Here is a 17,445-nt window from a genome sequence, read left to right on the forward strand (position 1 = left end):
ACAAAGGGGGGCAACACGTATCTTCTCAAAAATCCTATCACATAACAAACATCAGGGTTAAATACCCTATTTAATTACCCTGAAAAAAAAACTTTTTTTATTTTTCTAACTGCAAATTCTGTTCTTTTCACATAAAAGAATTTGGACATTTGAACAAGCCATTAAATTCTTTATTATCAAAAAAACCCATAACCACCATGAATTAAAAAAAATTATTCTATTATTTTCATTTTTTGAATTTCATTATTTTGGGAATCTAAAGGCACATTTTGCAGATTGTTCGCTCCAAGGTTTCTTAAGTTCCCCCAAACCTGCCTTGGTCCCCCAGGGCTAAAATGGCGATATGTAAACCGAGCCCGGTATCCTGCCTGTTTTTGAGAAAAGAAAAAGTGGGGTGGCTAACTATGAGGGGGAAAGGGTTCCCCCCCCTTCCTCTGCTTTGCCCCCAAAAAATTTGGCCCACCCTGGTTGGGATTTGTCAAGGCCACTATTGGGGGGGGCCCCATACTACGACCAAAATGACACCTAAGGAAGTTTAATTGTGGGACTGGCTCTATGGCTTAAATTTTGCCCAAGCAGGAAAAAAAGGGCTTTAGTCATGGTATTAGGGGCCAAAGGCCTTTTTAAAAACCATCCAAAAAAACAGCATGGGCAGGGACCTTTAAAAAGTCACATAAACTAAAAGTGCATTAACCCATCATCAAAAGCATATTACTTTTTTTTAAACCCTTTTTAGTAGGCAAAACACAGGGGCTCTGCTACCCTTCCCCTCTCCCTGCATGCACAGGCCAATGGGGTTCACGTGCCCCCAGTACTCCTCTTTTGTGGGGGACCTCTGGGTCTGAAAAAACAAAATTTTCAAAAATTTAAATGCAAAGGGATTGGACTAAAACATGCTTCCCTCTTACAGCACATATTCATTAATGCCCTTCAATTTTCTGCTGCATTAACCACTAAAATTGCATTTGAATGGAAATTAACCTGCGTACTGGCTGGACTTACCAATTGCTTTAAACCCCAAAAAAACTCAGAAAGAAGGGCAATGACTTCCTCAAATTCCAAGAAAAGAGTGTCGAAATGCTAATTTGGAAATAAACGCAAATACATACTACTACACATGCGTACATATGTTCACACACACCACACGTCGTTCATCCTCCATCCCAAATAAATTGAAAGCTAACAAAACCAAAAAATTCAAAATTAGTGGGGGCATCTTCCTTCCTCCATAACCTCAAAGTAGAAGCCAGGGAAAGTCTGGCGCCCACACTTTGGGCCCAAACCCCAAACAAAAACACGTGAAACTTAAGAGGGTTCTTTGACATGTTCCAGGCAAACTTGAATCTGTGCCTCTCCAAATGTTTAAACGAAAAGGGGCTGGAGCCACCGTTGATTTCCCCTTTAAATTAAAGGGTGCAAAAACAAAAGTGCTCCATCCCTTTTCCTCCCCTTTAAAACAGTTAGAAAAGTCTTTGAAAAGCATCTAACCCAAAGGGCAAATAACAACCTGGATTTTGAAAAATCATTTACTGTATGGTTTTAAGGGGGTTTGGGAAAGGTAAAATTGAAAAAATAATGAAGTAGAATTGGTCTGGGAAATGTTGTTTTTTTTTTTCCTTTTTCGCACACCCCAGGGGGAAAAAACACAAAATGATCAGGAAAGGGTGGGCCCCGGGTCGGCGCAAAGGACACGTTTGAAGCTGTGGGGGAGAGCGGTCCCTGAGCAACTGTTTCTATCTTGATCCCCCACCACCCTATCCACCCTCTCCACCCCCCCTTGGTCCAACAGAGGAGCAGCTTCTCTAAGAGGCTCCGACAGTTTCAATGCCGCACGGACCGCTACAGGAATCATTCCTACCACAGGCAATAAAACTCTTTAACATGTCATCACTGGGTGCTACATGAGACTTTTAGACACCACAATATTGCACTAAAGGCAACCTGCACAATTGGTTTATTTACATTTTAGCATACGTTTAGCATATTATTTAAGCAGTTGCCCATTTTGTTTCCCCATCCTGTACATATTTAAATATTTGTTCTTAGATTTTATTCCGATTATTATTATTATTATTATTATAATTATTATTATTATTATTATTTCATGTATATTGTATGTATGTATATTTTTTCGTAGTATCGTAGTATGTGTTGTGTGACTAATGTACGTGTACTGCTGTAACACTGTAATTTCCCAATTTTTGGGATCAATAAATATCTATCCATTCATCCATCCATCCATTTATTTATCTATCAAACCATTGATAAAAAACACATTTTCACACATCTCTAACACAAATTTCCTAAGACACTTTTCATCAACTTGAAACTAGATTTACAGTATATTGTGGTTTATAAAACTTTATTTTCTTGGTGCATTATAAATGATCAGACTTGGACGTCTGAACTGAATTGGTTGCAAAAAAAGTCTTAATATGAAGCCTTGGTACTTACCGAGCATGTTAAGAGTGCCAATGGTATTGGTCTTGAGTGTTTTGATGGGATTGTACATGTAGTTGGGAGGGGAGGCTGGAGATGCCAGGTGATAGATCTGATCCACTGTAAAGAGCAGGAGAAACAAATCATTTCACCTTGAAACAACTGAACTATTTCTGTCTTCAAAATTTTGCAAGTTTTTAGGAACAGTAAAGCCTTTACTGATAGCCAGCCATATTTAGCAAATATGATAGTTTCAAACTAAAGGAGAGTATAGTATAGTCAGACAAAAATGTCAACCGCTGAGGGAAGCAAATTATATCTATACTTTGATTTGGCTCAAGAGAACTGGAATTGCAACCTGTTCTCCTGGTAGACACATGACTCACAAAGATAATGTGTACAAGGTGACCCACTCACTTGCTAATTTATCAGTGTTTTTTGAATCAATATTAATTTCTCAATCAAGCTTTATCTATATAGAACATTTCAAACATAACAAAATGCAAGTCAAAGTGCTGTATAGTGATTGAAAAACAATAAACAAAAACAGGGATAAAAAGATAGATAGATAGATAGATAGATAGATAGATAGATAGATAGATAGATAGATAGATAGATAGATAGATAGATAGATAGATAGATAGATAGATAGATAGATAGATAAAGTGGATTTAGAGACCAATGAACACAAATACAAAGAATATGAATTACTGACCACAGTAGCTAATATTTAGTATTTAAAATAATTGTATGTGCAAATGGCTTAGGTCTGACAATACGGGTCATGCACTTAAAAAAGAGCTTTACAAGAAGGTCTGATTGCCCATTATGTTCTCAATAAGATTTTCTCCCACAATTTTTCCCATTATCTAAACCACCCCACATCTTTCTTCTTCTCAAGCTGAATGTAAGCATCCATTGATGGTTTGATCTATTGATCCATATTTTCACCTTCAGAGCTTGTTTGATTGTCTCTTTCAGCATTTCTCTATTCATTGTAATACTTTATTTCCTCCTTAAATACAGAGACACTGATGTCAGATTTTCATGTAAAAAAAAAAATTTCAAAGCTTTTCATGTAAAAATTGTTTTTCAAAGCTATAGTGCGTAGTTTATTTCGCCCCCATGAGGAATTAAAAGTAAGGACAACAAAACTGTTGATGCTTACGCATGACACAAGCCTTTGGATCACGCACCACTCACACCTCTCCTTCACACATTTTTAAGTAGCCAAAGTAGACAACTTTATAAAAGAAGTAATTAACTTTACTTGATTTTCTGCGTGCGAGAATTGCCGGGCGACACCAATTTCTGAACATAGCCATTCTGAGAAATACAGACAGAGTTTTGTGGCGCTGATGGTCTTAATTAGCTTGTATCAATTTGGCAATGGCTTGAATTTATGGATGTTCATTAATATAGAAAAGTGACGCACTAAAGCTTTAAGTGAATTCCATTTTCAACTTTTCTTTTCTACCTTATTTTCTTTTCTACAAAATTCAAGGACATATCTAAAAGTTAGGGACTCGACAGGGAAGCCAAGTAATTTTCGTGGAGTCTACTTTACTTCTTCAATAAATAAACTGAAAACCTGTAATCTCCCCATGTTTTAACATTTGCATAACAACATCACAGACTGAGATGTATGGCACTTAATGCTGGAAAATTATTTTACTACAACAAACAGGAATACAGGTAGAGTTTTATTATGCTGTTGTGTTGAGTCATATATTGTCAGAGATAGTCATCTGATGCCTGTGTAACCCTATGCATAATTCTGATTTAATGCAATACAAATATTCAATGCAACCTTTGCAGTTCGTAGGTTATCTTCTTCTATGTCAATCACAGCTGACTCTTTTCGTCTGCCAATGCCTACTCTGTCACTTCTGTTCTAAAAACAAAAAGGTTGTTAAGCAAACAAACAAAACACAAGGAACAGATCAGGCTTTACAGTATATACTGTACCTAATACACCTCATCAAAAAACATTTGGCTATTCCTAGCATCTTATGCGCAGATTTCTTTTGGTGCTCGGGAGCTCATGTGCCCACAGGCAATTGTGAGCACCCACATGGAAATCATACTGTTTGTTTACCATCTCAGAAGAATAGGCTGATGTCCACTGAAGATAAATTAAGAAATGGAAACAGTGTCAAAGCCAAGTTTTTTAGCTGTAAGCTCCACCTGTGTCCATTTGTTCACCTAACTTTCTAAGCTAGGCTATATTTGTAGTGTTGCAAGAATGTTGTTGTCATGTTACACTCTATTTGCAGCCCTTGTCATCTTTGATGCCCACTTCTTTTAAATGATCTTAAGTAGTGTAAGCTTTTCTGATGGTTTTTAATGATATTTTGTATGGTATGCCATAGTAATTTTCTGTTTTGGGGAGGATTTAGCTTGTCCAGCATGAAAAAAATGCTCAAAACAATTTTTCAGCAGGGTCTCTACACATGAACTTGAGCATTGAAAACATTGTTTGTGTACACAGAGTTTACTAAAAAGAAAGGTTTTGAATGACTTACTTTAGCGGTTGTTGTTTCCGGGCGCAACCATCTCCGAATGCAAGGTAACAGGGAGGAGAGTAAAGATAGAAAGCTCCTACAATTACTGCAGAAAGCAGCGAGTAACCTGCTAACTTTAATGCAGGATTACCCTGAAATCCCATTTAGCTTCGGCTGAGCGGAACACTAATAATGTATGTCTCCCTAGAGAGCTCCACAATTCTTTTATCTTCATTTATCTCAATTGTATTTACATTTTTCCACAGTGTTTGATCATCATTTTATTTTGGCTAAGAAATAATCAATCTCTTTTATTTGACTTTAAACAACTTTTTAGCAAAACAAAGTAAGCAAGTAACTTGCTGTGTACTTGACATCTTTTTTTTTTTTTTTTTACTTTTACTTGACTCAAAGTGCATGTTTACTACAATAATAACTATACTATACATACTTCCTATTGTGAATTAATATTGATTTTTCAATGGTGACATATTGTTTCTTCCTGGCATGAGGCACACTAATTTGACAGCTAGTATATTTTTTACAATACCTTTGGTCTTGTTTATAGTATCTATTGCTGCAAAGCTATGCACAAACAAGCAAAGTGAAAGCAGAAGATACAGACTGATAATTTTTTGATATTATGGTACCAATATTATAACAATAATTATTTGTGATCCCCAGGACAAACTGGCTCACAAATAATCAGTTCCCCGGAAAACCAATTCATCACCTCCCACATGTACTCGGTTGCTCACCCTCAATATAGAGAGGCTCCACCACATCATGATTGATGAGCTCAAAGTTTTCGTGGCCAATCCAGTGCTCCACATTCCTTTTCCTTCCTGTGAAGAAGTTGTCCACCACTGTCACCTCATGGCCATCCATCATCAGCTTGTCAGTCAGGTGGGAACCAACAAAACCAGCCCCACCAGTGATCTAGTGGAAGAATAAACATGTACGATTACATCAGTAAACAATATTTAGTTTTTCTGAGGGTAAATTCAGAAATGAGCAATAAAACACTGACTTTGGAAATTGCGTTGTTTTCATGATGTTGTTATACACATTACACATAGGCCCAGTACCATGCATGCACGCACTAATGGAAAGATGTTCGAGTGATAAAGATGTGTGTGTGTGTGTGTTGTGGTGTGTGTGTGTGTGGTGTGTGTGTGTGGGGTGTGTGTGTGTGTGTGGTGTGAGTGAGTGAGGAGAGAGAGAGAGAGAGAGAGAGAGAGAGGAGAGGAGAGGAGAGAGAGAGAGAGAGAGAAGCAATTCAAAAAAAAGCTTTATGTGTGAGTGACTACTAGAAAAGCTAACAACAAGCCATACAAATATAAACAAAATTGGAGACTATTGCACACAAAGAAAAAATAATCAAATAAAAATGTATACAACCTATTTATAAAGGAAATTAAAGAAAAATTGTTTGATACACTACCAATGTTTCAGCACTGATAGCTGAAGAATACTTGTAAACGTTTTTCTACAAAACCTTTTTTCAATTTAACTAAAGATGCTAATATATATATTGAAAGGGTCTTTAAGTCATTTAAATAAGGGGCAATATGATCAAAGAATAAGTGAACAAGATTACAAATCTGACCAGACATTTTAACGCTGCTTTCATTTGTGTTGTGGTAGTTCTTAGTAGTTTAAAGGTTTGAATAATAACTTTACAGTTTGCCTTTATTTCTTTAAATATGTTGGAACCTGGGGGTTTATTTATACCTGTTGGGCTAATGTTGTCTAACTTTTTCTTTATTTTAGCAAATTCCATGTTCCCAATGAGCAAAAAAGAGTAAATCAATACCCTTTTTAGGAACCATGGTTAAACCCAAGACAAAGTGCCAGTCGTGTATGGCTCTGGGTGTATCCCCCAAAATTGAGGTTTTCATTAAAACCCAAAAATATCCCTTTTAGGGTGGCTGATAAAAAAGTCGGGGACAAGTCTAGGTTCACCCCCCGGAACCTTTAAGTTTGTGAAAAATCGTATCAATCCTGAGAGATTTTGAAAATTTTCGTTAAACAAAGGGGAAAAGCCCTAAAGACATTGATTCCTTAAAAAACTTTTTTTTTTTGGCTAAAAGAAAAGTGACAAAGGTTTAAATTTTTATTCTTCAAACAGCCATGAAAAAGGGGTATAAATATAAGAAAATATAATAAGTATAATATTAATGTGATTGTTGTTTAAAAATTTGTGTTGTTTATACCAAAATTCTCTTCCCACCTTTTCTGACAGGAATTTCACGGGGGGATTTTTAGAAAAAAAAAAAGGGGGAGGGAAAGAAAGAAAAAACTTTAGGAGTGAAGCAAAAAACAATATATTAGTAAATGTAAAAAACCGTTTTTCAAAAATAAATAATGCTTTCAAAAAATTTTAAAAGCCTGCCCCATAAACATCAATAGTAAAGCTTTTAGAGAAACTTGCTTCCTTTTTAGCAGACACTGGGGGTTTTGGGGCTAAAAGTTTAATACACAGCTTGTTGACTAAAAAGAGGAATAAAAAAAAAATGTTTGGAAATTATTTTAAAATAAATTAAAAATGAGGTAAAATCCAACCTTTAAGGACACCCTTTTCTTTGTGAAAGAATAACGTATTGTAAAAAAATAAATGTTCTTATTTAAAATACGGGGGTCATAAGTATACATACCCCTATGTTAAATTCCCATAGAGGCAGGCAATTTTTATTATTAAAGGCCAGTTATTTCCTGGATTCAGGATATTATGCATCCTGATAAAGTTCCCTTGGCCTTTAGAATTAAAATAGCCCCACATCCTCACATACTCTTCACCATGCTTAGAGATAGGCAGGGGATACTTTCTATAAAATCATCTCTCAATGCAATCAAACCAGGATTAGTCTAACTGAAATAAAACCATGCCTATCTCTAAGCATGGTGAAGAGTATGTGATGATGTGGGGCTATTTTAATTCTAAAGGCCAAGGGAACTTTATCGGATGCATAATATCCTGAATCCCAGGAAATACTGGCCTTTAATAATAAAAATCTGCCTGCCTCTATGGGAATTTAACATAGGGGTATGTATACTTATGACCCCTGTATTTTAAATAAGAACATTTATTTATTTACAATACGTTATTCATTCACAAAGAAATTGGTGTCCTTAAAGGTTGGATTTTACCTCATTTTTTAATTTAGGTATTAAAATAAATTTCCAAAAACTGATTTTTTTATTCCTCTTTTTAGTCAACTTAAGCATGTGTATGTAAACTTTTTAGCACCACTGTATATGGTGTCTTACTGTACCTTTCTTTAACATAAAGATCTAGATTTTCAAAGCTTAAATGTGTGGGCGATTTTTAATCTACAACCTTAATAGCTTTATTTTATTTTCGTTCTCAGACATCAGCAATTACTTTTGAGTACAATGTCATTATACCTGATTGAAACACAGGCCAAACCAAAAGCCGAAATAACCTCCAAGTTGTAATTAGGAAAACTTGTCCTTAAAATCATGATAGCATTAACATGTTATTCCTCATCAGATATTCATGAATTCCATCATATATTCAATGTCATTCAAGAAGTCAAACATGTCTAAAGAAAGATCTGAAACAGATTGCACATCATAAGGAGCAGCGGCAGAACAGAACATCAAGGGCTTCATTTACCGATAAGCCTGTCTCTACGCAATCCATCTGCAGCCCTCCACAGTGGCTGGATCAAATCGACATAGGGTACATCCTAATTAAAGGGTCTTGTAATTCTTTGGCAAATGCAGGTTTATTAAAAGTAGCACCCAGTAGAGAAAAAGGGCAATGGTCGCAATCTAAACTAGTGGCTTTGCATTTCGGTCACCTTAGCATTCATGTTTTAAACCCTACACAAATAATTAACCTCTGACAGCAGAATTGATCCGCCATGAGTAGCTGCAACAGAAAAGTCAATAATGGCTTCATTCATTGATAGCCTGCTATGAAGAAGTCGCATGACTTCTAATTTTACAGTATCAAATATCTGGTAACTAGGGGGGAAAGCTACGCAAATCAGTACAGCTCTTTAATGGACGTCAAGCTGGTCTAACAGTGCTCTAAGCATTGAGTTGGTATTGCAATAAAGAAATATGCTTATATCGACAGTGAAAAGAAATGCCACTTGTCAGTTTCTGTCCTTAGACAATTTTTGCTTACCAACTTTGAGTGCATATATGTGTACAAATGTGTACATTAATAAAAAGGGATACACACCTTTGTTCCAGATCACGAATCTTCTCTCGGAGAGGAGCCACAGCCTAAATAGAATGAGAAGTGAGCATAAAGCTTTTTTTGTTTTGTTTTTTTCACAAGAAGAAAATCAAGAGCCAAATTACAGTATGCATTCTACAACCTGCACACCAGCATTGTTCAAAGGTGCAAGACAAGGTTGAGCCCACTGCGAGGGATGAGTATCGTGGTGATATTTAAGCCATTTCCATTTCATCGGACCACATATACACTCATAACCTTACAGCAATCAAGTAGAAACAGCACTCCATAGTCAGACTAAACAGACAGAATGAAAAAATGTATGTGAATAAAGACTGCAATACTAACAAACTATATTTTTAAGAGAGCACAGTAGAAGTCTACAAAGTGTTTACAAGGAGCAACCTACTTATATTTGTTTTTTGTTGTCAGGTAAGTCATTGAACAGTAATGACATATGTCAACCTGCGTCTTCAACACATCATCAGGACCCACTTGATGAAATCTAATGGTGACTGGCAGCAAGTCATGCAGCACTTGAAAGCGGTTATGTGTATTTATGTTCTCTGATGTTAATAATAGACTGTAGATCAACTGCATGTTAAAATTAAAGACAAACAGACAGAGATAGGATGAAAAATAGAAAACCTATTCGACTCAAGTTCTATTAAAAGGGCAACTACTGTTTTTTCAACCCTATTTTGCTATGTTTTTAAGTAACTGATAAATCTGTTTCTGGTTAAACAAAAATGTCTCAAAGAGGTTTTAAAAGGTCTATCTCTGAAGGGATACTTTCCATAATATTGTCAGACACAGACATTAATCTGAGCCTGGAAGGTAAATACAAGCTGGATAATTGCCCCATTACTTGCATTGCAGCCTGTTTTGCAGCTGCCGACTGCAGCAATCTTGCTTAATAGTGGACCAATTTCAAAGATTGTTGCTCCCATCACTCACTGATACATAATAACATAGCGAAATAGGGTCCAGGTTGAGAAAAAAAAAAAAACAGCAGTTACCCTTTAATAGAACCAGGTCTGAAGACCCATCCTTATACAAGATGCCTCTTTTTCATCCTGTCTCTGCCTGTTTGGCATTATTCACGCATATACTTGCGGTCATTTCGAAATTTACGATACCCAAAATTTAAGATGAGATCTAGTCTTACATATACTTCTTGATATAATATCGATATATTGGCCAGTCTTACCTGCAAATTCTACTGTGGGATCGCTATGACACAACAGACCACAGTTTTAACTACTTTTAATTCTGATTGATCGTAAACGTATGTTACTATGGTTACCAAATGATTTACATCAATATATGCATCCCCTTATACAGATCAATTATTATTATTATCAAGATTGCTTCCAAACAGTTTACGATCAGCAGACGGATTTTAGTGGTTTAGATTTTGAAATCGTGTTAAAATCACATATCTTGTTTCATAAAATCCTGTGGTTGGTTCTTTTACCTTCACACAACAAATGAACCGCTCCAAAACGTGGCTTTTCAAGTGCTCTCCGTTTGGTTATTCGGTCCTCATCAGGGTTTCATTGACAGCTTTTACACCAGCTCCAATAAACAGTACTTTTAAGGTTCATTTTAATTAAATCAAACAGTTTAGTTATGAAAGCAACCTAAAAGTTTTTTCCCCAACTGTGGGAGACTAAGGTAAGTAAACAGTACGTAAAGTTATGTTCCCCATTTGCAGAACACTCACTTCAAACTCAATTATGAACAAATATAAAGAGCGATCTGCATTATGCCAGGGGTACGAATTACCATCATTTTAATCTCAAAACTATCCTACAGCCATTTAACGTGCACACTTGCTTGCGGTCTAAAGTAAGACACCGTGGTGCAGTTTTTTCAATCTTTAAGTGTTTCACAATTCCCGATTCAGGAGCATTCACTTTTTCCTCACAGAAGGGAAATATCTATAAACAACTTGGACATTATTGTTGGCACTTCCCTAATATCTTTGTCAAATTTGTGTTTAAGTGTAGAAATCAAAAGGTATAAAATATGTTATGGTTAGGCTAAAATTTAAGCAACACAATTCAGACCCGGCTGCACCAGATTTTTCAGGGCCCGTTCAAGAATCTAGATTTGGCTATAGTATCTAAAGATTGCAAATTAGTGTTTATTAAACGTGTAATATTTGCATGAAAAAGAGAAACACTAGCTGATAACATACTGTACAGCAGAGCTCCTTTGACCTGTAAAATACAAGGTGTTTGACCACATGTTAAACTCACTTCATCAATCCTCTGCTCAATCTTCATTTCTCCGTGTTCTTGTATTGATCTATGATGAGAGAAAGACAAAGCCAAGGCAACAATTATCACAAAGCCCCAAAAAATAGTTGGACTTGAAGAATGCTTTTATTTAGTGACACGTGGCGCACCACCCCCACCCATTATTGACAGCATTTTTCCTATTTTTTAATTAAGGCATTAGGATAAAATTTCCAAAAGATGATTTTTTTGTATTCCTCTTTTCAGTCAACTTAAGCATGAGCAGCACTGTATAGTCTCACATCATTACAATACGAAGGGAAAAGATAGAGCTTGGATTTGTAGACATAGAACACTCATTAGTTAGAAATTATTTATATAAAGACAGAAAAATTGACTCACGTATGTGGTTTTGGCATCTTACCTATACATTTGTCTTGACAATAATTTGAACCTTCATTAAATAAATAAATGCAGTGCCACTTTCATCTCTGATCCGGATCAACTAATTCTGCTACTTTTTCCCATCCCAACGCCAAATCAATATCACTGAGAGAGAAGCCGTTTTGTGCTACATAACGTACATAAATGTGTATGCAACAATTACAGTCCAGTCTGCTGCCGATAGCTTGCACTTATCACAGCGCCAGATACGGAGTAAGAAGACTCTGTGTCACTTCAGGATAGAATGGGTTTAGTCCATCTATAAAATGACTCAATAATTGAGCGTAAAATTACTTTTCAATATTTCATGTTTTATGACCGGAGAAAATCCATTACAGTAAAATTAAGATTTTGCCCAGTAAGTAGCATTTGTGCATTCACAATAACTTTGCATTATGTCTAAGTGCAAATCAGTTCTGTCAGCAAGTCGTACCAAATGGAGGAGACTGGCTTGCACCAGTGAATCTCCAGGAAAGTCAGCCTTTCATGTTGTCCACTATAGGCATATGTTACAATTTAGTCTACAGTATGTGTCAAAACCTATACAGACGTTTTCATGACATCAGTTTACATTACTACATGGTGATGAACTGAATTGTCTCAAGTCACACAACTACCTTAAATTTCAGCAAAGTCCTATTAGTAAAATCAGCAGAGTTGATGTACTGCTCAAAAGTAAAAATTATAAATCCAGGATAACCAATCAAGCGAGGCTTGACCTAGTCTAATCTGTGCATTCTAGCTTGGTGCACTTCACGAAAGCCAAGCCAGGCTGAGGAGGAGCGACTAGGTCGAGCCAGGTTGAAGTAATTCAGACAAATGCGTTGTCACGGCTTTCTTTAACAGACCACAAGGTCGATCCCAGATTTACTGATGCTAAAATGGAGAATACGTATTATGCATAATTTATACAAAGTGAGCTTCAGCTTCTTATGGAAGTATGATAACGTGAAACACATTATTTAAAAAAACAAACAAAAAAAACATGGTCGCTGTAAGAGAAAGCGTGGGAGACGATCGCAGACCGTCTGAAGCCGTAAGCAGCCTAAAAATATACATTTACTGACCACTTCTCTGAATTGAAACCGTAATAATCATACCATTCAAGGAGTTAGGCTAATCATCTGCACAAATGAACAGTTAAAAGTGAGCAAAATACTTATACAGCCAAATGTTTTGCAGGAAATTTACCACGAAGACCAATTACAACCACTAATCTACAATGCTATAATAGGCCTTTGAAGAGTAAATCTCTCTCTCTCTTACGCTGTCTCTCCCTCTCTCTCGTATGGGCTAAAATATAAATTACCTAAGTAACATTAACCTCCACTGTTCACTTTTCAGGCAAAGTGTACAACAGTTCCTTTGTCCATCTTGAATGGTTTCATTTAAGAGCATTTAGTTCATAAATGTATATTTTTAGATATATCATTCAGTCGGTCCGCTATTATCTGCCATGTTTTTTTTCCTTTTACAGAGAGAGTTTCCTCCTTTACATATTATCTGCTTTACTTCTTTGTAGGCCTGTATATGGACATAGAAAAGACACTAAAGAAAGGAGAGTCTGAAATCTAACAAAAAATGGTGATCAAAGTGATCAATTAATGCACAATGTAAACAATGAGTATTCATCAGTTATTTCCCCCCGGCAAAATATAAGGTCAAAAACCACTGAGGTGTCCTCTCCCTGTAGTTTCATGAACATATAATATGTACAGTAGCCTCAACTATAAAGTTACTGGTCCAGTGAACTAAGACTATTTAAATAAGGAGGATTGTATAAAGAGGATATAGGTTTTTATAATTGTACAATCCTCCTAAATTGCAGTTCACTGGAGAGAACCCACATTGTGTGCTAAGAATGCTGAATTAAAGGTCACATGGCATGAACATTTTCACTTTATGAGGTTGAAGCAACTTAGAATTTAGGCAAGAGTGCAGAAAAAAAACACAAAAACGGCCAAAAGGACAAAAAAAAATAAGTTTTGTATATATACACGTAATCTAATAAGACATACATTAAATAATTAGGAAAAAAACCACATAACGGCTGTTCATCTACTTTTCTCGCATTACATCTGACCACCTCATGTTTCATGTTCTAAGAAGCCAATAATCCACCTTTAAACATGACTGAGCCTCTGACATGGAAGATTAGAGGGGTAAAAGTCTCATGCATCATTCAGATTGTTGTTCCTCAGTAGTTAGGTTTTAGAGAAATAAATGACTATACCTCATGTTCGTATATGTTCCCCAGACAGCTGAAAGAGAGAAAGACAAAACTTGTCACAAAAATGGGAGCATTATTAATATGAAGTGCATGTATGGTGCAGTGTATCACGTTCAGAGATATCAGTCTAATAAAGCCAAAACACAAAACTGCCAAAGAGAGACACAATCAAGGAAAAGAAGCTCCAGCAGATATTTTCTCTTTTTTCAATTCCTACGACTGTACGGTCTTATGAGTGGATTGCAATTGATTGATTTGTAAACAAATCTGTCTATTTTCAAATGGATTAGTATGAAAATCCAACCAAGTAATACCCTGTCTTTCACAAGTAGGTATTTCCTATTTACTTACCGCAATTTAATCTTCACACAAAATTATTAATTAATTTATTAATTAATACATATACACAAATCTACCATCATTATCCTTGCCGTTGTCCACCACTAAATATTATAATTTTCTTTCTGCAAGGATTGACACACCTCTTGACTTGGAAGGTGCTCACAAGTGAGCTTTAACTTTGTAGTGTTCGTTTTTTTTCTGTCAGGTGTGTTTCCTGAATCAATGCAACAGACACCTGTTTTTGTCGGAAAAGATTCTAGACAGCGAGTGCACTAAATGGCCGAGTTTAAACCTTTAAACATTCCAGCTGATAATATTCAAGTTGGCCATCTAATTAACGTAACACCTAAAATACAGTGCAGTAGAAAAAAACACAAATAAAAAGACAAACACAAAGTAAGAGGAATGCACGCAGTAAGAGCATCTCGTTGTACTGTATCAGAAACAAATTGTGAAATACGCAACACAACTATGTACACACATACAAACCACCAGACTCTCATAGAGAGGATTGCAACAACACACACCATAAGCATTCTGGTTACGCGGAAAATTATGTAAATGGGGAGTAATTCAATGGTATTTGAAGGTCGCAAAGTAGCTTTTCAACTCGCATATCATTAGCAACTGCTGTGTTTTATTACACTATCCAATATTGTTGTATAGAATTGTAATAAAACAATACTATTTCCTATCCTATTTTATGGTACAACTGGTATTCCTAACAAATTAGGCCTAGGCCTAATGCCATATCATTGTGCAAATGTAATTAATTTACACCTAGTCCTATGTCAGGGTTCATGAGAGCCAGAATACAACCAGCATCAAGAATGAAGATGTGAACATAAAGATTGTGTCATTCACGTGCACATTAAGCAGCTACGTTGGTTTGTTTGGGTTTTATAATACATCCATAAAGGCTCCAGTAGTTAGTTTAACCAGCAGTTATGTTTACAAGAATTTGTCAAAATTTCAAGGTTTGTGGCAAAAAAATGGTTGTATCGTTGCTTTAGTCCGGAAAGAACAGCAGGTTGTGGTCATCATGCTTAATCTTTTGGGCCCTGAATCCCTTCAGAATCGCCTGGTGATCGTTAGATAGGTAGGCGATAGTTCAGTAGCTTGAACATCAATGTACGTGGATGGTTTTTGTTAGCATCCTTCTATGCGCTGTAAAGTCTGTGGGCTCGCTCTATGCGGACAGGTTGGCCATGCAACGCTGTTATCCACTTAGGTAGATTTGTAGTGAGAAAGCCGGCGGGATTGGATCCTTCCACATCCTCCTTTAGCCCCACCTGTCTGAGGATAGACAGTCGGCTGTGGTTTTCCATCTGGGTCAGTTTAGAGGCGAGATTGCTAACTTGTTGGTGGAGACGTGTTATTTTGAATAGCCTTTTAAAAACCATCCACAGCTTTGGCCAATATACCCATGGTAACCTCTGCATGCTTTATTTGAGTTTTTAGTTCTGCTAATTGCAGGATTAAGATGCTATTAATGGCTTCCTTTACAGCGGTCTGTATCATCAGGTTGAGGGCACTCCACCCTATTTCAGCGCCGTGGCAACTGCGTCGTTAAGTTCCTCCTTTGGTATGTTTATCATCGTTTTTTTCTTTAATAGTGACAAGCCGTCCCCTTCTTGCTTGCCTCCCGTCATTTTCTTTTTCCATGATCTCTCGATTTTGAACTAGGTTGGTTGATATTAAGTAAGATGGTAAGTTTAAGGTGTTGTTGAGGCAGAGCTAGAAAGCTACAAGTGCATCGCAGACCAGGTCCAAGTCCAAGTCAGGCTAATAGTTCGCTAGTAAGGTGCGAGTTCTGTTAGCCAGCCTTCCAAAAGAAAGCACAGGAAACTGAGTCTCAGTTCACCTGTATGGAGGCTTTGTCAGACTTTCCGCATTCAGTGTCTGCGGGCAGCTGTAGGCTTGTACCGATGTTGATGTTCTGTGCATTGTCGGACACACGCAGCCACTTTCCTGACACCACTTGCGGGACTGACACAAGTCCACAGCAGCTCGCGGCGTGTATGTCCGAGCCCGTTTACACCTGCAGGTTGTCAGCTGTGCGTCTGCCTAGTATACTCTTGGGCGACCGATTTATCTTGCCGGTCCTCATCAATATAGTTTCATGTGTCACATAGCTCTCCAGAAGCAGAAAAAGGGAGCAACTTGCGATGTGATCTTGTGATCTGGAATGGAAGGATAACTCTGGGAGTTGGAAAGGGTGTGACGCGATTCTGTCTTCTCACAACGCAACACAGGTTTGTGGATCAGAGTGTTGTGCTTTTGGTTTCATATCGCATATCGTTACAGCCTTACCCGCCAAGCATTAGCATTAACATTAGCTATTTGTCAACCAGCACATTGTAGTAACATTAAGCTGGATTGAAATTGAAATGTATAATTAAAAAAGATCTCTGCTGTTTTACTGTGTTAAAAAGTGGCATGTAAATAATTACAAAATGATGCTGTGTGGCAAAAAAAGCAGTATTACGGTTACAAATATTTTTTCTGTGACACTGTATGATTTACAATTACTCCTGAACGTATCATCTGTGTGACTGTGTTTGGAGTTACGAGTAACTAGAGGGTGAAAGGTTATATGACGCTCCTGACAGGTGACTAAAGGTCAATAATTTGATTACTAAAAATCCCCAATGCAAAATGATTCGCCTCCAAGCTTTGTTTAATTATTCTTACCAACGTATTGCTCACGGTGTTTCCGCATGGAGGATTATTACTGTGGCACACCGGGCTGACGCTGCTTGTGACACATGCATCCATACATGAACACTATTCTCTTAACACATCCATGATGAAGACTGATTACAAAATTAAGAAAGCGCGTAAGGGGCTAAGAGAAGAGACACTGCAAAATCCAAATAGCTTACCACAATAATAGCACAACGTCCATGCTTCAGCATCTCAACAGAAAACAAAGTCTAACTTGAGGCGTATGGACGATGAAACTACACCAAACACAACAACTACCAAAATCAAAGACAAGAAAACGTAGTGGTGATCACCAACTTATTG

The 17,445-nt window shown here is 36.9% G+C and overlaps 1 protein-coding gene across 1 annotated transcript in view; it reads right to left on the reverse strand.

The window, feature by feature from the left end:
* Window positions 1–17,445, reverse strand: part of uxs1 (UDP-glucuronate decarboxylase 1) — a 33,716-nt gene that overhangs the window by 13,541 nt on the left and 2,730 nt on the right. Inside the window, 9 exon segments of the mRNA XM_032529279.1 lie at window positions 731–841; window positions 1,225–1,281; window positions 2,454–2,559; window positions 5,702–5,882; window positions 7,160–7,176; window positions 7,179–7,216; window positions 9,160–9,203; window positions 11,421–11,469; window positions 14,077–14,104. Coding sequence (XP_032385170.1) covers window positions 799–841; window positions 1,225–1,281; window positions 2,454–2,559; window positions 5,702–5,882; window positions 7,160–7,176; window positions 7,179–7,216; window positions 9,160–9,203; window positions 11,421–11,469; window positions 14,077–14,104 — 563 coding nt within the window. The 3' untranslated portion in view covers window positions 731–798.

The sequence above is a fragment of the Etheostoma spectabile genome, chromosome 11, assembly GCF_008692095.1.
Source record: "Etheostoma spectabile isolate EspeVRDwgs_2016 chromosome 11, UIUC_Espe_1.0, whole genome shotgun sequence".
In the NCBI taxonomy this organism is placed as follows: domain Eukaryota; kingdom Metazoa; phylum Chordata; class Actinopteri; order Perciformes; family Percidae; genus Etheostoma; species Etheostoma spectabile.